The following is a 21072-nucleotide window of genomic DNA, read 5'->3' on the forward strand; positions in this document are numbered from 1 at the left end:
TGCTATTTCACCGCATCATGCAGCATGGGTCATGGGGAAATCCTAATGAACTTTTTAACGTGTAGAAACATCAATAGTGGATCAGACGATTTGACTTCTCAACCTGTATCACAAAGCAATACACACAAAGAGCCACAGGAGGTCGCTGTGACCTGTGTCCCGCTGCGTCACGCTGGAGCTGCCGCCGGCTGCCGATCATTGTGCTGAAGGGGCGCAGAGGAGAAAACTCGCGGAGGAGTACAAATAGTTTCTCGCTTCGTCTGGAGTTTCGAAAGACTGCTGAGTTGTAAGGATGTACAAGATGATGCAGAGGTAGAGCATCTTCAACTGTTGGATTTACCTTTTGTATTAGGACAAGAAGAGGTGAGTGTCATAATGTAAGTTATAATTTATTTGACACAGGGAATACAAAATATAGCATAAATTAAAAATAGTGGAACCTTTGTGTACTTGCTTTAGTTCTGTCATGTTATTTGACTACAATGTGTTTATGCCCATTGCAAGTTTAACTTCGTGATGTGGCAGTAAAAAAAATCAATCTTTACTTTTTAAAGACTCTAACTATGACTTTGAATTGATCTTTTTCTCATATGAATAGCTTCATATTATTGAATGTTTGAATATACTGTTATAGCGCCTGGGGATTTATTTTGCATTGCATTGCATCCCACTGAATAGTGTTCTGGGTGTTTGTATGCAATTAATTGTGTTGGTCAACATCTAGTAAACACATGAGCTGAATTCTCTCTTGGAGGAGGGAAAGTCAGACTCTTCAAAGTCATTCCTGTATTGCCCCGGCATCACCAGTTCGATCAATGAAAAGAGAGCTTGAGTTTATGTTGGCCTGATCGTTACTTGTGAAATTCTCAGTAGCGCTTTTTCTCCTCCCTGTTAAATGAGTGATGACGAAGATGAAGATCCAGGCCTCCTGTAGGAAAGGTCTGCAGGTGTGCTTAGTCCTCCTGATGGTGGGAAGACTACAGGGTGAGTCTGCCATGCTAAAAACACACCAAACAACTGACATTGAAAACTCATGTCACAGTATACACGTTCTAATGTGTGTTGTTGTTGTTTTTTAGCATATTCTAATGTTTTTTTTAAATTATTGGTGGGTGTTTCAGGCAAGGTAACAGCACCAGAGCGTTTGGAAGCTCCAGTGGAGAAGCCGTTCACTCTCACTTGCAGTGTCTCGAGAGAACGAGGTGAGTTACTGAGGCAGGTCCGTTGGCTGGATGTCCAAAACCAGACTCTGCTCAGCTACCAAGCCGACAACAGAGACAGTGTGAGCGGACAGCAGTATGTGGAGCTCGCCTCCTCCCCGAAAGACACCTCAGCTATCACCATCCGCAGGGTGGGTTTCCGTGATGAAGGCTGCTACACCTGCATCTTTGACATGCATCCTTCCGGTTCGCAGCAGGGACGGACGTGCCTCACTGTTACCTGTGAGTAAGTCCTGCAATGAACACAACTTTGATTTTGAGAACAAGGATGCCGTTTTTACAAATAGAAGAACAACAGTTACAGTTTGGACAGGATGCATTGTTTCAAATCTATATTGAGTGCATTTTAAAATGAGTATCAGGATATGTTCTTTGTTCTTTAGTGCCAAGGTTTAATCAAAACTATGTACCGTTACGACATGCCGGCCTGTTAGAGAGCTAGAGATGATGACGTGAAAACAACATGCGGGTGTGCACGTCTTCAGCCCTGACAGGAGACGTCTAGACAAAACATGAGGTATTCATTTAGCTCAGGATACATTCCAGGAAGTGTCTCTGCTGACACAGTCATGAAGGCCTTGAACCAGGTGGGAGAAGCATCCACATGAGGCAATGCTGAGTAACGCTCATGGTGGCACACTGAAGGGCGATAAACTGAGCAGCTCAATTATCCAGAATCCGACGCTGCATGAGATCTGTCCTTTGTTTGATACAAGCGTCAGTATCATTCACATCCATCTGTTCACGAGCTTGTGGAATTACATTGCATTTGTTGTATTAGTGTGAGTAACTTTGCCGACAGTATGTTCACAGCTCTATGAAAGTTATCGTCAGCGTGGGTGTGAATTATAATTTTGAGGCTGACGCAGACAGTTTTCGTCGTGCTGTTCGTAATAACATTTTAAACAATATTATGTGAAGGTGGCATGGCTGATACTGGAAGCCTGCCCTTTGCCCCGGCCTTTAAAATGAAACAAAAGCAATATTTCAGAGGACTCCAGAGACAGTTACTCCACCTACAACCTCAATATCAATCTCCTTTGTGGATTTACTGAGACATGTAACCCTGTGACCTCCGAGAGGCTCAGTCAGGCATATTAATAACGAGCAGCGCAGCAGCAGGACAAGGAGGGCTCATTTCTATAAGCAGAAACAGCTGTTGCAGATTCCAGTGACTGGTTTCTGTTTGGGTTTCTCGTATTTTTGAATATTGTCCTGTTTTTCATTCTCTGTCCCTCCTTTTTAGTTTTTTCTTATGTCCTCATTCTTTCCCTGGGCTCTTTTTTTTACTCCCAGCTCAAATTACCGTTGATAGCAACAAGACAGCAGTGAGCGGCAAGAAGGCCTCCCTCTCGTGCTCCTACGGTTTGCCTGAGAAGGTCCAGCAGATCGTGTGGAAACACACTTCTGCACAAGGAGACTCCACAGAGGTGGCATCCTTTGCAAAGCGAAGCGACCCCATGATTGAGCCATCGTTCCAGGGAAGAGTCTGGCTGAGTGCTTCCCTGTCAGACAGTCAGCTCATCATCCAGCCTGTCTCCATCCAGGACGAGGGCTGCTACACCTGCCTGTACGACACGCATCCCGACGGGCCCAAGGCCTCCAGAGTTTGCCTCGTCACCTACGGTAAACTTCTTTTTACCCAGCTCCTATTATGGAGGATTATCTTACAGAACAGGTGATGAAAACTCGAGGGAAGAGCAGGTTGCTTTAGAATAGTCAGTCAATGTTTGTGTTATAAGAAGTGACATTTGTCTTTGTTCTGCAGGAAAAAGGGCATAAAAGATAAGTTTATGAAATGACATTTTTAAAGAAGAGTTTGACATTTTGGGACCATGTTTTGCTTGGTTGATACTTCTCTCATGTTTGTGCGGTAAATATGAATCTATTGACAGCAACCGGTTAGCTTAGCTTAGCACAGACTGGAGATAAGGCTCTGCAGTCAAGTTGACTTATTTTATTCTGGATTTTGTGTTGGACCAACAAACTGATCCACATTTCTATCTCTAAAGCCATGCTGCTAATATGTGATTTGTTGTCAATGCTTTTGTTGTTACGACAGTCACAGAAATATCACTTTTATGTAAACCTCACTGGCAGAATTGTTCTTTTTTTAAGATGTATAGGAGTTGTTTAATGCACATTTTGGCAGGAGTGTAGTCGTGAGTGACTGTGTCCGACAGCAGAAGTGTGAGCTACGATGGAGTCAGACATGTGTGTGAATGTAGATACCCAATTTGGACTTTGTGTCTGCAGGAAGAACAAGAACCCTCGGGATTTAGACAGGAAGGTTATTTTTCCTTCTTCCTGATTGTAGCTGCAAGGTTAAGCTGTCGGCTGATTTGTTACCACATAAACACAGAACAATGTGCGCATGTGAAGAATGGAGCGTTGGAAAGAATGATGGAGGCAGGGAGTGAGGTCCGGACGCATGACTGTCGTCAGTGTTTGCAGCGTACAGAGATTCCCTCTGTGCTTTGTCTCTCACTTTGCTCATTTCTCCTGCTCTCTTTCTCTCTCAGCCATCTCAACAAACAGATGTGCTTTTGTTTGAAATTGAACTGTACAGTACAGTAGGTGTTTCCAGTAGTGCAGCACGATTAGCGTTAACGTATTGTATTTTTCTTGCTGTGTACGACTGCCAACACTCTTCCACCCTCGTCCCACCCTGAATGATGTGATGCCCCCTCCTTCCCTCCCACTCTCACACATGCTGTCCACAAACAGATAAAACATGCGAACCCACATGATCTCACAACATTTACATCTGGAGTAAGTCACACAAATATAATGTCTTCAAAATGAAGGAGAAAAGGGTCACCTGACCATGCAGCCACCCTCAGCTTTACGGAGCTTGCGAGTGCGAAATAGAGTCTGTGGAATTTTATTTCCGATAACAGCCAACTTTCACACCCGCTTCGTGCTGACCAGCAGGTCCTTATGGTTTGTATTGTTCTTCATATGTGTTCCTGATGTTAATACGATCCAGACCGATGGTGGAGGAAGCTCACCAACTGGCAGTGCAAGAAGACGCTGAAAGTATGAGGGCTAAATATCTGTGGCTGAATGTGTTCTTGCCAACAAAAACGTTCTCCATCCAGTGCTCTACATTCCTCGCTCAGTCTCAGAGGGAGAACAGAGAATTGAAAACAGCAAGAGATTTACTTACAGAACTGAAGAGAAGAGGCATTCACATTCCTGCTGGATCCAAAGGCTTGAAGGTTTTTCTCAAGTATCAACTCAGCAATTTAAAGATGACGTTCATATAAATGTTCAAATTCAAACTAAACATCAATCTGCATTTTGAAATAAAATAAAAAATGTATATACCAGTCGTCCTTTGTATTTTCTGGCTCGTGTATTTCTCACGCAGCACAATATAATGAAGAAGAATGCATTATTGGCACTGTGCCGTTCACGTGTGCTTGTACGACAACCACGGCATGAGCTTGTTTTGTGATCATTTTTTTCTGTATATTTCTCCCAGTGCTGCCCAAACCTCAGGTGAGCTACAAGACCTCCTCCGCCGGTGTGATCGAAGCCAACTGCACCTCAGTGTCTCGGCCCCCAGCGGAGATCGTGTGGAACGTGGAGAGGGATAACCGCACCATGGGGCCGCCTGTGACCACCCTGCTGCCGCAGGGCGACGGCACCACTCTGGTCATCAGTACGCTGACGGTGCAATCCGGGCTGCTGAAGGATGTGTCCATCAAATGCTTGGTGCACCACAAAGGGCTTGAGTCACCAATTGCTGTATCCATGAACACTAAAAGTGAGTTGGTCTCTGTGAACCTTTACTTCAATGAGGTACTAGCCCTCAATAGAGCATTGTTTCTAGATGCCGTCATCACTTTTCTATGAGAAAAAAAGCCTGCTAAGAATACAAAAGAAAGCAGGGCTCTTTGGAGATGTAAAGGACACAAAGAGCATGCGTCCCAAACTAAAACGGACAGTTGCTGGTTTAAATATAAAAACAGAGAAAAGATTTGCACATTGTACTGATATCCAATTTAACAGAGCACGTGAGGAATGTCAAATAAACACAAGAAAGTGTAATGTAACTCATTGTACTGAATCTTTACTTTTTTACAACATTTTTGTAAAGGCATGCTTTGTCACGTATTATGTGATGTTTATTTGACAGCTGACAGCTCTGTTTGATCTAAATGTTGCTTTGAATTCAAATGAATTGGGAGCTATTAGGTCTGACTTTTGCCTTCACACTTTAAGGAAAAGCCAGTTGTACTAATCTTATGTCTCAAATGTGCAATGTCCTAAAACACATTGTTTTAGGACATTGCACAAGGATAAGGCCGGTAAGGATGGGCAGTAGGTCGTGCAGTATCAGTGGCTTTACTTTGCTGAAAACTGTTAGTTACCTTGATCTCAAGGGTCAGGAAAGATCAGACGAAACTGTGAATTAAATCTAAAATCTAATCACTGCTGGTCCATAAAAAGGAAAGAAGAGGATTTACACACTAGGAAATGTTGAAGATAATAAAGGGCTGATCATTTCGCTGCTTTTCTCCGTCCTAGTCGGGACGGCTCTGACCATCCTCATCTCTGTCACCACGGCGGCCGCCCTGCTGGTTCTGTCGCTCTGCTTCTGCCTTTGGAAGTGTTTCTTGCACAAAGAAGGTGAGATTTGTCCTGGACCGATGGCGTGTTATGTGTTGCATCCGGTGTCACAGATATGTGAAAGGACAATGGAGATTATTAATAGATTACATCAATTTTTACCAACAACCAACCACTTGCTAATGGAAGTCTAAGTTTTATACGATGGATTGATGAGATGATAGAGACACACTCAATTTGTGGACATGTATTAGGGAATCAACAACAGATACGTGAATAATTAAGGGAACAGGATTATAACTCAAAATGTATTTGTTACTCGTTAAGTTGATGTAACCTGAGGTGTTGATTAAGCTGGAAATGAAAAACAATAATTCTTTAATGATGTTGTGGTACTTCTTGTGTAGCATTGTACCTTTGCTGAAGCTGCCTTGCTCTCCTGGATTATTTCAGGAAATGTCTACAGATTTGCTAACATCATTAATTCATTTGAAGATCAATAAAATCAGTTTATAAACCTTTGTGATTCAACACAGTTAACAACATGTACCTCCTCTTTCATAGAGCTCTTTTCTTGTTGTGTGACGCTGAGGGCTCGTGGGAAAAAACATACATATTGAATAAACAGCTTGGGTTAGGGTTACAAGCTAGTTGACATATCGTGTTTGGAGAGGCTATGTAACCTAAAGCTGTATTTTCTGTTAATAGAGTAGTGACAAATGTCAATGTGACTTTCACAACACTAATATTTGCTGATATGTATTTGGATCCTTGCAGAAATATTAGCATGAAGTAAACTCTATAGCTGCACTAATCCATGTTTTCAATACGAACACTGGCTCTCCAGTTCTTTTAGTCCCTTTCAGCTGAAACAAGCGGCTGTTTTCAAGAAAAGCAACCGCTATGACAAACCAAATGACAGACCGAACAATCTGTGAGCTTGTGAAAATATTGCAGCGTTAAGACACATTTTTCTGTGGTGGTTAAAGTCAACTGGAGCTAACAACACTGCCCCTCATTCACATTGTGATATGTATGTACTCCTGAGAACATGGCTGCCTTTTTCACTTACTTATGTTGCTCCCTGCACTCCATCTGCACTTTCTCTCTGCTCGAAGGTAAACCATCTGTGAAGTATGACAGCGCAGTACAGAATAGCACTGGACAGGCAGCACATCAGCTTCAGCAGAGCTCAGTCTGCACAATTAACACAAGATCAGGACTGATGAGCACATTAGTTAACTGACGTTTAGTGTTGGCATTCAATTGGATTCTACTCTTTAACTCCACTATTTTTTTCCCACACATGTTAATTACAAATGTACAAATACAAAAGAAATGTATCATGCATTCTTCCTTTTGTCTCATCACTTTCCATGTATTTATTTTCAGCTGATTAATGTCTCAGATGAGGCCGGAGGCTGAAAACAAGTGGCAGTGTTTCTCAGAGCCGACCTTGCAGAATTGTTCCCCTGCAGCAGCAGCAGCAGCAGCAGCAGCAGCAGCAGCAGCAGCAGCAGCAGCAGCATCATCATCATCTTGGTACATTGAAAGATGTTCTGACACGCATCTACAGGATGACAAACGCAATCCTATGTATGAACGCCAACTGTGCAACGATATGTATCTCTCCTGCCTCTGCCCCTGACTCTTATATCATCTCCAGACTGTCCTCACATGGAGTCAAGAAGGAAACATTTTCTGTCTGGCTCTGTAACGGATTGAGTCGATGGCCACACTCTCTACAACACAAAATGGCAAATTAAAGTCCAATATTGTCCTTTAAATACTTCCCTCTGTCTGTCTTTTAACTGACAGGACATCTATTGATATTATGTTTTAGATTCAAACCAACAATGAACTGATTCTAGTAACAGCCATTGTCTGTGTTGCACCAGTCCGATTTAGGTTAGCGTTAGCGTTAGCCCCTAGTGTTAACACTGGCCCTGCATTGTTGTCCAAAAACTGTGAACAAAAAGTCATCATGAGCTACATGGCGCTGACTACAACATGGGCACTCTAATGTATTATACGGCTGAAAGTAGTCCCTAACAAATGTCCTCTTTACCCTATTTTCAGTAATAAATGTTTAAAACTACAGTGCCCGGCTCTTTTAGGAAATTATTCTTTAGTTACAGTACTCCCTCAGCCAAACTGGTACTGCAGAGGACATTGTTTTCTGGATGTATTTTATGGAAAAGTAAAGGATATGGTGAGCCTTATCCTTTCAATAACGAAGCTAATTGAAACTAGAATCTCACCACTAAGGTTTTACTTCTTGTACCTCAGCCGAAGGCCTCCATCTCTTCTGTAGATTGTTAAAGCTGGTGAGGTCTTTACTTGTTCAACTAAGAGAGCTGCATACTTATGTCTTTTGTTTGTGTAATATCTATTCAAACTGAGCCGGTATTGTGCATGGTTTTTGAACCAAAACAGTAAAGCTGCAGCCGGACAGCTCGATTATGAGCTGAAACTCCTTCAGCTCCACAAAGCCTTGTTGTGTTGCTCACCTGGCAATCAATCATTACTTTATGATTGATTTAATGATAAAAACCTCCACGTCAGGTTTGTTATCTTCCATTCCCACCTGCAGAACTAGTTAAGATTACAGCCTGCATGTCCCTGTGTATTTTAATACGCCCTGTGTTTCTTCATAGCTCAGTGCAGCACAGTGTGTGTGTGTGTGTGTGTGTGTGTGTGTGTTGGTTCAGGGTTCAGGTAGTTGGATTCAGGTCCCTGAGGAAAGCCGGCTGAACCCGGTCGGCGCCTGAGAGGAATCTCTGCCTCCATCAGAGAGAGAAGTTCTTGTGAAGAAGTGAGTGATGCCGGTCGAGGTTTGGACAACTGGCTCAGGGGATGATGAATAAATGTCAAAATGCTCCCTGCTCTTGATCAAAATGGGACCTAAATGCTTAAAATATAATGACGCTTTTAGGTTATATCGTGTTTACTTCATGCAGAAATATTCTTGTTCATCAAAGCGTATGAATCTGTCAGTTATGAACAGAAAGCCATCTCGGTGCTTTGGCTTTAGTTTGGGCTCATCACTCTCCATTGACCACTAACACTTCTCTGCCAGTGTCGTTTCACTTCATACAACTCTGATTTTAAGACCAGAGCTTACTTTAGAATAATTATGAAACATTGTTCAGAACATTTATTGAAATGTAAATATCTGCAGCCAAAAAGAAGAACATGATATTATGCATTTGGTCTGACTTTTAAAATAAAATGTATTAAACAATTCTACTTTTTTAAAGCTTCATGAAATTAGAATCTTTCATTGCCACTCTGACAGCTCATTCGGCTCAGCTTTGGACTTCAGCTTTGAGCATGAAACTCCTTTCTCGTGCCGAGCCGGGACGCCAGATGCTCATATTTTTGGTCCTTTTTCATCTCAAGCCAGATGGATTATGATGGACCTCGCAGAGCAAAAACACACACATGTTGAGCACACATATTCTCTCACTGCGCCTGTAGCACATGCCATATCTGTGACCTATTAATACACTCGAGGATGATAGTGTTTATTCATTCTGTTAATTCAATCCAGTGCAGCACTGCTGCTTATAAGGGTTTTCTAACTTAGTCCATCACAACTCAGTATGATTAAAACTGATCTATTTAAATATCGTTTCCCCTATGATGTTAGTTATGCATGTATGTTGTTTTTTTACTCTTGCTGTTATAAAGTCATGTATCCGTTTATATAGTTATTGCATTCATTGTTTCTGTTTTTACCATGTTAAGTGTCTTTGAGCACCTTTGTGTTGTGGCAAAAGTCAAATATGAGATCATCAGCTCATCTTGCACTCGTTTGTCGTCTTATTTCTACGTTTTCTGTGTAAATAATTGGTGCACGTGTGTTTGTGTGGCGCAGTTTACACCAGGTGATATCGAGTGATTCTCCACAGTGTTTGACAGGGCAGCTAACTGTCAGAGATGGTTGTGGGACAGTTTTCCATGTCGTAACTTTCCAGACCATCACATTAACTTCACATGGAAATAAGGCCAAAAAGAAGAAGAATTAAATCAAATGTCATCTAAAACTCATCGCTATAGTGGCTCGTCTTCAATCATTAACAGGTCAAACATCTTTTTTTTGTCTCAAAGCTTTTCATCATCATAATAAAAAAGGGTCTCAAACAGTAAATTCTCACAAAAACATATGCAGTATGTTTGATTTGTTCTCTTATGCAATATATTTACATTCTTAAAATACCCCAGAACATAGGCTAGACTGTGCAATTGATATGAGTATTTGTTTAATTATTACATTATTATTTTAATTGCAACCCTCTGAAACACAAAGTTTTTACCTACATAGTTGACCAATAATTGGACTAAATAATTACACTAGTTTTTTGGGCGTATCTGTTTTCTCACTTAATGATTTCAATCTATTCGAAATGTTCCCACATGCCCTCTTAAAAGTCTCATCACAACATAAGGTATTAAGGCTTACCTTAAAAACATAAAACAGCATAAAGTCAGCAGATTGTTGTGTGGCATGAGTCTTGGCATGTCCATGACCTGAAACCTTACAGATAATCTAAAACTCTAGCTAGTACATGGGCTCATTTAACTCGTGACAAGCTTTACCACTTCCTGTCCTCCCACATATGTTTTAAGACTACCCTGCATATGTGAATTTTATTGTCATGGCAAAACAGAGTTGCTATTGTGAATGACCTTAATTTGATTCTGCAATACACGGTTACAGAAGTATTTATCTTCACAGATGTAGATCACTAACCCTAACCCTAAAAACTGAGACACATAGTCATCAAAGTGCTTGACACTTCTTATCAGGGACCTGGAGATTAACACAGATTAATCATCTCAACCAGCAACACTATATGTTGACCTGAAGCGGCTCAGGAGCATTGGATGAAGAAATATGAAATCTTGAAAGTTATTTGTTTTCATCACAGACCAGATGACATATTTCCTTTGAATGGTAGTCTGTCATGTGTCTGCTGGTTGAGAATCTCTGGTCCAACAGCGCCCTCCGGTGTACAACGTGCTACCATCCGCTGCATGTAAATACATTAGTGAGTCTATGTTTTCTTGAAATCTACCTCCTCTCAAACGTCTGATATTTGATGGATGAAATTATCAAAACTTTAAGGCGTGATATTTATCGTTCTGCGTTACTTTTTTTCAGACTTTCAAAAACTGCTTTCACTGCATTTTGCATATACAAGAAATATCCCTACATGATTATCACGACATCCATAAAGGTATTTTACTCTAAACACAGACACAGTTGGTTAAGTAAGCTGCACTGTGAGTAATGTCAGAGACTTCCTTCTTTTCTGCAACAAGAACATTTGCACAATCATGCAAAAGAGTCTACAGCAACACCGCGTCACGCAAATATCTGCATACTCTCCAGAATATCTGAAAAGTATGCAGATATATGCATAGAATAAAACGTCTGCATGACTATACTTATGCAGACTTTTTATTTTACTTGTAGATGTTTTGAGATATGTTGTTTATGTTATCACATATTTCCAGAATCAAAGTGATGACACAAGCATCACTTCCTACAGTATATTATGTCAAAGTTGGACTAGGCTTGTTATGTATTTGTATGTCCGTGTATGTGTGTGTGTGTGTGTGTGTGTGTGTGTGTGTGTGTGTGTGTGTGTTCGCACACAAAAGGATGTTGTATGGCATTTACCCCCTACCCTCTCTCTCTCTCTCTCTCTCTCTCTCTCTCTCTCTCTCTCTCTCTCTCTCTGTCTCTCTCTCTCTCTCTCTGTCTCTCTCTCTCTCTCTCTCTCTCTCTCTCTCTCTCTCTCTCTCTCTCTCTCTCTCTCTCTCTCTCTCTCTCTCTAGCCCATGTGCAGCAGAGCGATCAGTGAGATGTCCGTGTCTATAACAGTGTCAGGCTGAGGGTTGCAACAGCACCAAAGCACTTGAGTCTGCTGCATTTTGACAAACATCCGGACTCTGTGGGCACATCATGGGGAATTGCACTTCAAGGTAGGTGATCATCCACCGATGAAGGCGCTCTTACATCCTGCACCCCTGATCGAAATCCTTCAGCAGGTTGTGATTATGCTATAAAGATTTCCTGGAATGTCTGTTTATACTGACAACCATAAGATTAATTAAAAGAAATGATGGTAGTAATATATATATATATATATATATATATATATATATATATATATATATATATATATATATATATATATATATATATATATATATATGTATATATATAAAGAGCTTCACTTAGAAGCATGAAAAGTTCCACGAGTTGTTCTGTTAGTTGCTTCACAGACAGTAGGTTACAGAACAATGTGGGTCGCATATCGAAGTGTTTCCTGTTGCAGCACACGCTATCTTTTAAACTGCCATGGAAATACTGCTGTGGGGTAAAACCTACTCCTCTAAAAAGCTGTTGTAGAAATGATATGACGTGTGATATGATATTTCATGGTGTAAAACACATCCATCCCCAGCTCAGTAAGTTAAACTAACATTTACAGTAATTGTATTAACACTAATAGGTCTTATTGTTCTGTTTAATGCTCCGGATGATTGGCTCTTGACTGTGGTTTTCATCATGTCTTCTACTGTCAGGATAAAGAAGACCAGGAAAGGTAACAATACATTTATAATAGTATTTATGGCATACAGACCTGATACAGATTTGCCTAATGTCAGATATTTACATGTTCTCTTCCAGGTGATTGTGCAGCAGATGGAACCAGCAGCACACAAAATAAGGTACAGACCTGCCCACATCCATGTCCAGTCTATTTTTGTTGAGTAACGTCATAGTTATCAGCTGCAGCTTTTCTAGGGACATAGATCTTCCGGTGCTTTTATGATCGCCCGAGGCGCTGCTTCGTTTGCTTTGCATTCTGGGTGAACATTAATGTGAGGCCTCTGTTGTAACAGAAACTGTGTGGCTGTTTATTTCAGTTAAAGGAAGTCATAACCACTACCCACATTTAGAAAACATCCTGATTGCGGCAGTGCTGTGTGAAAAAAGTACAAATATAGATGTGTACCATTAATCATGTTCAGGAATTACTTCTCAGTCTTTGTATTTTCTCATGGCAGCCTCCGGAGGATGTATTGTATGCCTCTATTAACCACATCACTGCCAAAGGATCAAGAAGAACCAGAGCCATCACTCACGATGACTGTGACTACGCAACGGTTCATGACCCAGCAGCACTACAGCCTGAGCTCGTGTCGGAGTGCTCGTCTAAAGACGAAGGTGCAGACGATTACGTGCTCATGGGGTGAATAGAAATAAGAGGAAGTTCATATGGACTATTGCAAGAAGCAGGACTCGTAGATACAACAAACAGGATAAAGTGCCTGTTAATCAAATATTGATCTTCAGTGAAGAAAATGACATCCACGTCAACAGCAGGTGGCTGCAGAAACTCCAATCCCACACGTCTGCTCCATTATTGAAACAAACGGTCATGTGTCTTCCTCAGGAAGACAAACTTGCATCGCATTTGTCAAACACGTGTCAAACTTTTATATTATTGCACCTCTTAAATATTTCTGATTGAAAACACTTTTGCAGAAACATTTGTCACAAACATTGGTTTGATCAATGTGTGCACTACTACTATGTAGTATTAATTTTGGACATAGCTTTGGTGTTTGGGCTTTTTTTTTTTACATTCTTACAAGAGGTTATATCTATTTTCAATATCTCCAAAACAGCAGACCCAATAGATGTTAGTTACAACATGACCTGAATGACGGAGCATCTCAATCTTAATGCGTTTTTGGGTTGAATTTGGAAATTATTTTGAATTGTTTTTGTTTGTAGCAACATTTGTCTTCAAAATGTTTCCTTGCAATGATTGTATGTGCGGGTGAGCTGTTTTTCCACCATGAAAAGGAGGAAATTGCATCTCTGAAACCCTGCAAACAGAAAGTGAACACATACAGTACTGGAAGCACCGGGACTTCTTCGTCGGGATGGTTAATGTAGATCACAGTGTATTGCAGATCAAAGTCTGATCTGTATTCATAGATACAGATCAGACTTTGATGTATACAGATGTAGAAACTCCACACGACGTCAGGATGCTAAACCAGACTTAACTAACAACGTGGATATGCCCAGACTAAAATGTAGCGCAAATGGCCTTTACAACTCTGTCCCGTACTTGATGGAAGATTGGGATGTAAACAAACAAACACACAAACAAACACCCTGAGCTGCTTTCCAGTGTTTGTACATATTTTGGAACATTGCTCCTGAGAACCAGCAGAGCCACACACAAATATGTATTTAAGGCTTCATAATTTATATTTGTCATGTTTTCTATGAGCCTGTATCCACCCACAGGCTTATATGTGTGACTGGATCCATATCAATATATTTGTTTATATTTTGCAGTGATTAAAAGCCCTTTTTATTCAGGTGTATTCATCAACTCAATCACTGAAAACAACTTTGAGAAATTATGGCAATATTCTCTTTGAAGGTTAAACCTGCAATAAGGTTCTTTGCTACAGCTCAGAGGAAAAAGTCAAAAACTAAGCGAGTCCAAGGGTGCAATGCATTTGGCAGTTTCCTCTTTTCTGTAGAATAAATAATTAGTGTGAGGTTGAGACACTTTACAGCTGCTGCAGCAATTTAATAGCAGAATTCAAACGGAAGGTCCAGACATGCAAAATTTTTGTTCATTCAATACAGGAGAGGAAGCATTTTTATTTGCCTCTCAGCGGCTCTCAGCATCGGCTCACAGCATACAGCAGTAACAGCACAAACATTGATAAAAATGCTGGCAGAGCTAATAGTGTTTACCTGGAGCCCAAACTAGAGCAGAGTGAGCCAACGAGCCAACCTGTAGGGCCATGAGCCAACAAGCCAACCTGTGGGGCCATGAGCCCATGAGCCAAGCTGTGTGGTCATGAGCCAACGAGCCAACCTGTGGGGTCATGAGCCAACCTGTGGGGCCATGAGCCAAGCTGTGTGGTCATGAGCCAACGAGCCAACCTGTAGGGCCATGAGCCAACAAGCCAACCTGTGGGGCCATGAGCCAACAAGCCAACCTGTGGGGCCATGAGCCAACAAGCCAACCTGTGTGGTCATGAGCCAACGAGCCAACCTGTGGGGCCATGAGCCAACAAGCCAACCTGTGGGGCCATGAGCCAACAAGCCAACCTGTGTGGTCATGAGCCAACGAGCCAACCTGTGGGGTCATGAGCCAACCTGTGGGGCCATGAGCCAACCTGTGGGGCCATGAGCCAACAAGCCAACCTGTGTGGTCATGAGCCAACGAGCCAACCTGTGGGGCCATGAGCCAACAAGCCAACCTGTGGGGCCATGAGCCAACAAGCCAACCTGTGTGGTCATGAGCCAACGAGCCAACCTGTGGGGTCATGAGCCAACCTGTGGGGCCATGAGCCAACCTGTGGGGCCATGAGCCAACCTGTGGGGCCATGAGCCAACCTGTGGGGCCATGAGCCAACAAGCCAACCTGTGTGGTCATGAGCCAACGAGCCAACCTGTGGGGCCATGAGCCAACAAGCCAACCTGTGGGGCCATGAGCCAACAAGCCAACCTGTGTGGTCATGAGCCAACGAGCCAACCTGTGGGGTCATGAGCCAACCTGTGGGGCCATGAGCCAACAAGCCAAGCTGTGGGGCCATGAGCCAACAAGCCAACCTGTGTGGTCATGAGCCAACGAGCCAACCTGTGGGGCCATGAGCCAAGCTGTGTGGTCATGAGCCAAGCTGTGTGGTCATGAGCCAACGAGCCAACCTGTAGGGCCATGAGCCAACAAGCCAACCTGTGGGGCCATGAGTCAACAAGCCAACCTGTGGGGCCATGAGCCCATGAGCCAACCTGTGGGGTCATGAGCCAAGCTGTGTGGTCATGAGCCAACGAGCCAACCTGTGGGGCCATGAGCCAACCTGTGGGGCCATGAGCCAACCTGTGGGGTCATGAGCCAAGCTGTGTGGTCATGAGCCAACCTGTGGGGCCATGAGCCAACAAGCCAACCTGTGGGGCCATGAGCCAACAAGCCAACCTGTGGGGCCATGAGCCCATGAGCCAACCTGTGGGGTCATGAGCCAAGTTGTGTGGTCATGAGCCAACGAGCCAACCTGTGGGCCATCTCAAATGTTCTGATCTCCACCTGTAGATGGCAGAACAGCCCTTTTTTCATTTTCTATTTTGCTAAATCCATTTTTGGAGAAATGGGTTTACACTCATCTTGAGAGTATTGACCCAAATTCCAAAACTCTTGATTTACTGGAATGGTCTGATACTGATATTCATCAAATGGGGACAAGCGGTGAAGGTTCAAGTATCAGTTCGCTGCAATGGATATACAAGTAATCTTGACATTTCACTTTTTAAATACTAACCACAGTGCTACAAAAGCAAATCACACACTTTTTACTTTTACTATTGTTTAGTGTTCTTTTTTAATTTTGTCGAGCTTAGCTTCAATGGAACCAGTATTTTTGTGTTCAGTGCACACAATTACATAATTCTACATTACATGAATACCTCACATAATATTGTTTATATTATCTTCTGGCATTTTACACGTGTGTTCTCTAATTGGGTTGACCACAACTAGAATATCTTGTGCTATAATAATAATAATAATAATAATAATAATAATGAAAAAAATAAGAATCATGATCATGTAATTTCCGCTCTTATATTTTATGATTATATCAAAAGTTCTGCAGTCTTGGAATACTGAGTAGAGCTGAAGGCGGAATTATTCAGCCTTTGCTTGCATTTGTAAGTCTAGTTATTAATAACGTTCTCCAAGTTGCCCACGCACAGGGAGTAGTGGGCAGCATGTGCAGCGCAGCCAGTGTGTGCTATCAGATACAAACCCTTGTTCCATCCGTCAACAGTTTGGTTGGGGCAAAGTTTTAATTTCCCTCCCTTTGCGGAAGTCTTTCATCTCACGTTCCTCTTTCTTTACTAACTCAACATTTCTCAGTTTCACAGCCTTCAGATTCTCACAAAGAATGTGCATTTAAGTGTGTACGTGTGATGCATGTGCAGAGTTTTATGTGAACAAATCTGCAGATGAATTATATATAGAGTTCACACGTTGAACGTAGCTGGCGTAGGGCTCCACTTCCTCCACATGTTCCGCCTGTAATAACCAGAAAGATGTCAAAACAGAAAGCTCAGCAATGTGCAGTGAAACATGCAGAAGTATACCCTAAACCCAACCCAGAGACCGCGGATTACCCACCGGTAGAGATTTGGATGGTGAGGAGTCAGACTGCTGGCATCGCCTGGCAGAAGGATACACAGAGCAGCTCCGTTATTTAACATGAAAAGCTTACAAGCAGTCATTGCAAGTCATTTTTCATTAAATCAAAATTCTTACCGCAATGTTATTATTTTCTTTTGTGCAAAAAATAAAAATCCTGCTAAAAGCACAACTATTACCACAACAATAAGGACGTACAGCCAAGGGGGATAACCTGCAGAGAGAGAGTGAAGCTTATTGTGTTAATAATCTGCAGTTAATCAATACAGTCATAACATCTATGAATGTATTCAATTTTGACCAAAGAAATGTAATAAAACAACTTTAAATATTTAGCCTTATTGCTTCTGCTGTCCACTCTGCAAAAGCCTCACCTTGTTCGTGTTGCAGTACAAACAATATCTTCTCTGTGGAGTTGTGGTGCCTGATAACACAGCTCAGGTTTCCTATGTCCGTTCCCTCCAGGAGCTCCAGGCGACTTTCTACTGAAAAGAATCCATTTTGAGCTTTTTGAGATGTTTTCACAGAGGATATGTTTCCCGTGTGACTCCAGGTGATCTGAGCAGCAGGTTTTCCTCTTTCAGCCTTGCACACTGCCACCATCTTGTTGTCTTTATGGTCCAACCAGACTGATGTACTGGGAGGAACTGGGCCAGGGACGACAAAACAAGAGAAATGAGACTCACCGATAGACTTCAGCTCGCTGTAGTTCAACCAAATCACACAAAAATTAAGTAAAACATAAATTAATGACAGTGACTTGAGTGAACTGGTCATTTTAGAAGTTAACTTTATTGATTACATTGCTCTTGCAATCATACATATATTTAAGGATAAAAGTCCTACCTATGATAGTCACTTGGAAGGCGCGGTTGTCGTTTCCTCCGGTGTAAACCGACTCACACTTGTACAGCCCCTCGTCATTATCTGAGAAGTTTGGGATGTGAAGGTAGGACGAGAAGCTGGATGTGTTTCTGAGGGATTTGCCATCATTGCAGGTATCAACGCCACTGCCGTTGTTAAAAGCTATCGTACAGGTTTCTTTGGTTTTCAATGTTATACTCCAAACCACAAACATCGTCTCATTCCAAGTCTTACTGCTGCATGTCAGCTTAACTTGACTTCCTTGGTTGAAAGCTTCATTTCTGGCAACTGAAAAGAGGAAAAGATAGTTGCATTATAGAAAGCATGCTTATAGTGGTACAATGACTGTGCTGACTACATGGTTTTGGGTGCGCACACACAAAAAACATGCAAAGGACTATAAACAAGTTTCAATTCTAAATATGACGTTAAAAAAAAACTTAACAAACAAAAACAACTAGAAATATATTCTAAATAGCATGTAATACATTTGTTGTATTTATTTTTTTACTCAAAATAAAATATCACAACCTAAATAAATTCTGAGGAAATGGATTAAACATTTGATAACTCTTAGACAAGAAAAACAATATATATATATATATATATATATATATATATATATATATATATATATATATAGGGTTATATATATAGGGTACAGAAATAGCATCCAAATTATAATTATTTAGTTGCATATCTATGCAATACGTTTGACTGCATCGATCCATTTTGGTTCATGAAAATGTTTTGATCGCTATATATATATATATATATATATATACATATATATATATATATATATATATATATATATATATATACAAATGATAATAAAATGTAAATAAACATGTATTCAATGTGCTAGTGAATGACATTTGGTATAGTCTATTAATATTTTATAATTGCATTCCATAATAAAATAAAACCCAGACCAAACCCAGCTTTCTTCCTCAGATATATTTTCTGTCAAAGCATTTCATTACTTATTTCCACTAAAAGAAGCGCTCAATGTTTGAGCTAATGATTAGGAACGGATTGAGTATCATCTACTTCTTTCTTTTGTCTTATGTAATATTCATAGTCAAATCTTATATTTTACTACTACTGAAAAAACGCTGGAGTGAAAAGAGGAAAAGGAGTTTACCATAAACCGCGCTGGAGTTCACATTGCTGCTCTGATTAGTTCCTGAGAGAGATGGAGTTGGATGTGAGGAAAAGGTTAGTGAAAACAGAGATGTTAGTCGGAAAGCAGCAAAGTGATTTGTTCTGGAATGTTCTAACAGCAGAGAAACAATCAACGGCTTCATCTGTTATTTGTTAGTGAAGCGATTTGATTAACACGGGTCTGACATGACCAACTGCTGCAGGGCGAAATCACACGGCATGCCTGTCTACACTTCAGAAGCAGCTTCACATCAGAATTGCTATTGAGACATTCAGGGCTCAATGAGTGACTTTCCTGGGCTGCGGGACGGGGGTCTGAGATGTGTTCACGTCTGACAGGTGTAAGCAGGAGAGCATGCATGCCGTGGGATGACAAAAGCACAGGTTTCAAACAGAAGTGTCTCTTCCACCTCTCAGAGATGACACCATGGAAGAAATGTGCATCAGAGTGTTACCCTGATCTGAAATCATGATTCCCTTCAAAAAGGAAGCTTGTAGCAGCATGCGGCTTATTCATTCAGCATATAGGGGGCACATGTTTCATATACTTCATGTGTTATGGAAGATTTATTTTCCCTTATCAGCCTCTGCCTTACTTCTCCCCTCTCTGAGCATGTTCTTTCCACTGACTGTCTACACTGTATGCGTCACTTACAGTCGACTGCTCATCCAAATATTACTACATCTCACAGAAAGTAAAGAACTATTATGGCTGTATAATATGTTAGTTACATCGCATGTTAAGGGAAACATACTCACGTAGTACAAATGACACATTTGAACAGTATTAATCTGTATAATAATTTGTACACTGTTGCTAATTATCAGAGACAACTCCTTATGAGGTCGTCTTAGTGAAGGTTGTGTCCACCTCTCAACAACAGTGTCTGTATCTAAAAGCTGTGTCGCACTATGGCTAAATAATCTAAAGCGCTAAAACCGTAAAAAGAGATTATGTTCAAACCTGTATCCTTGCTCCATGCTTTAGACAACAGGAAGATAACCACGGCATAAATCCACATCACGTCCCTCATCGCCAGTTGTCTTCAGGTTCTTCTGTAAACTGGCAACCAGTAAGAAACACATCAAGTCTTGAAGCGAAACCTCAGTCCTTAACTTGACAATAACATCCAACTGGTTTTGCCCGGTCTACTATTTACCCTAACTTGTAAATTTCTCTATCTCCTCTCTTTCTCTATTTATGCCCAATGAGCTCAGGGTTTGATCCAAACAAACTGAACATACTTCATACTTCTTATGATGAAGAAATGAAAAGGACATGTGACTCACTAATCCCTCCCTTCATCTTTCTCTTCCCCCCTCTCCAAACCGCTTTCCACCCAAACATCTGCCTTTTTTCCCCACACAGGATGACGTCTAACAACACACAGTTTCCTTTCTTGCGAGTCACACTCCTCTGAAGCAGTTTGTGTCAACTCTCTGAGCAGACAATGTTGGAAAGAAGACACATTAGACACAGTCACTGTTTCTATCATATAATTCAAAACAGGTTGGTCTGCATACTATATGAATGCCCGTACATCTAATACAGTGTATTACAATAGATTTGTAAAAATCCAACCTTCTTTCATTTGAATATGTTCAGATCTTATGATAACCTTGACAGGTGTGTTGGTTAGGCAGCTTCTTCTTGAACTCACTGCCTTATACTGAGAGGTGTAGTCAATCCTCCTTCATTTAAATGGTGTAAACTAAATATCAGAAACACCTCTTACTATACAACACAATAAAATGCAACAGCAGCACAATCTATAACGTCTTCAAAGTTAGCATATAGTCTAAACAAGACTTTTTTTGTATTTAAAACACACACATTGCAACCTTCATGAAAGTGTGATTCATTGGCAGGTTGTTCTATGAGGGTTTTTTTAAATTTTTTTTTACATAGTTCACTTATTGTAGATTTTTTATAGAGAAGAAATGGTTTGTGCTGAGTAAGTGTAATTTGGTTGTGGTCTTATATCTGCTGG

At 41.2% G+C, this 21072-nt stretch overlaps 3 protein-coding genes across 6 annotated transcripts; 2 read left to right on the forward strand and 1 right to left on the reverse strand.

The window, feature by feature from the left end:
* The first annotated feature begins 216 nt into the window (after positions 1-216).
* On the forward strand, positions 217-9929 carry zgc:113337 (uncharacterized protein LOC503741 homolog). Of its 4 annotated transcripts, XM_068601750.1 has the most exons (8): positions 217-363; positions 901-984; positions 1122-1202; positions 1351-1446; positions 2517-2846; positions 4708-4992; positions 5757-5858; positions 7191-9929. In XM_068601750.1, the coding sequence occupies exons 2-8, from the start codon at positions 903-905 to the stop codon at positions 7196-7198; spliced, it is 984 nt and encodes a 327-aa protein (XP_068457851.1). In that variant the 5' UTR covers positions 217-363; positions 901-902; the 3' UTR covers positions 7199-9929. The 4 variants fall into 4 exon arrangements, with proteins under 4 accessions (XP_068457851.1, XP_068457850.1, XP_068457849.1 ...); XM_068601749.1 differs by having other exon boundaries at positions 217-377; positions 1122-1442; XM_068601748.1 differs by having other exon boundaries at positions 871-984; positions 1122-1442.
* A 1826-nt stretch (positions 9930-11755) lies between these two features.
* si:ch211-214p13.7 (uncharacterized) lies at positions 11756-14216 on the forward strand. The gene is made up of 4 exons (XM_068601792.1): positions 11756-11792; positions 12399-12418; positions 12505-12545; positions 12885-14216. The coding sequence occupies exons 1-4, from the start codon at positions 11773-11775 to the stop codon at positions 13071-13073; spliced, it is 270 nt and encodes an 89-aa protein (XP_068457893.1). The 5' UTR covers positions 11756-11772; the 3' UTR covers positions 13074-14216.
* A 2459-nt stretch (positions 14217-16675) lies between these two features.
* On the reverse strand, positions 16676-20115 carry si:ch211-214p13.9 (cell surface glycoprotein CD200 receptor 1). The gene is made up of 7 exons (XM_068601759.1): positions 20046-20115; positions 19062-19103; positions 17897-18202; positions 17425-17697; positions 17168-17264; positions 17030-17072; positions 16676-16927 (listed from the first exon to the last, which is right to left on the reverse strand). Exons 1-7 carry the CDS (start codon positions 20113-20115, stop codon positions 16838-16840), a joined length of 921 nt encoding a protein of 306 aa, XP_068457860.1. The 3' UTR covers positions 16676-16837.
* Positions 20116-21072: the final 957 nt, after the last annotated feature.

The sequence above is a fragment of the Clinocottus analis genome, unplaced genomic scaffold (assembly GCF_023055335.1).
Source record: "Clinocottus analis isolate CAN_PGR_092001 unplaced genomic scaffold, fCliAna1.0.p SCAF_54, whole genome shotgun sequence".
In the NCBI taxonomy this organism is placed as follows: Eukaryota; Metazoa; Chordata; class Actinopteri; order Perciformes; family Cottidae; genus Clinocottus; species Clinocottus analis.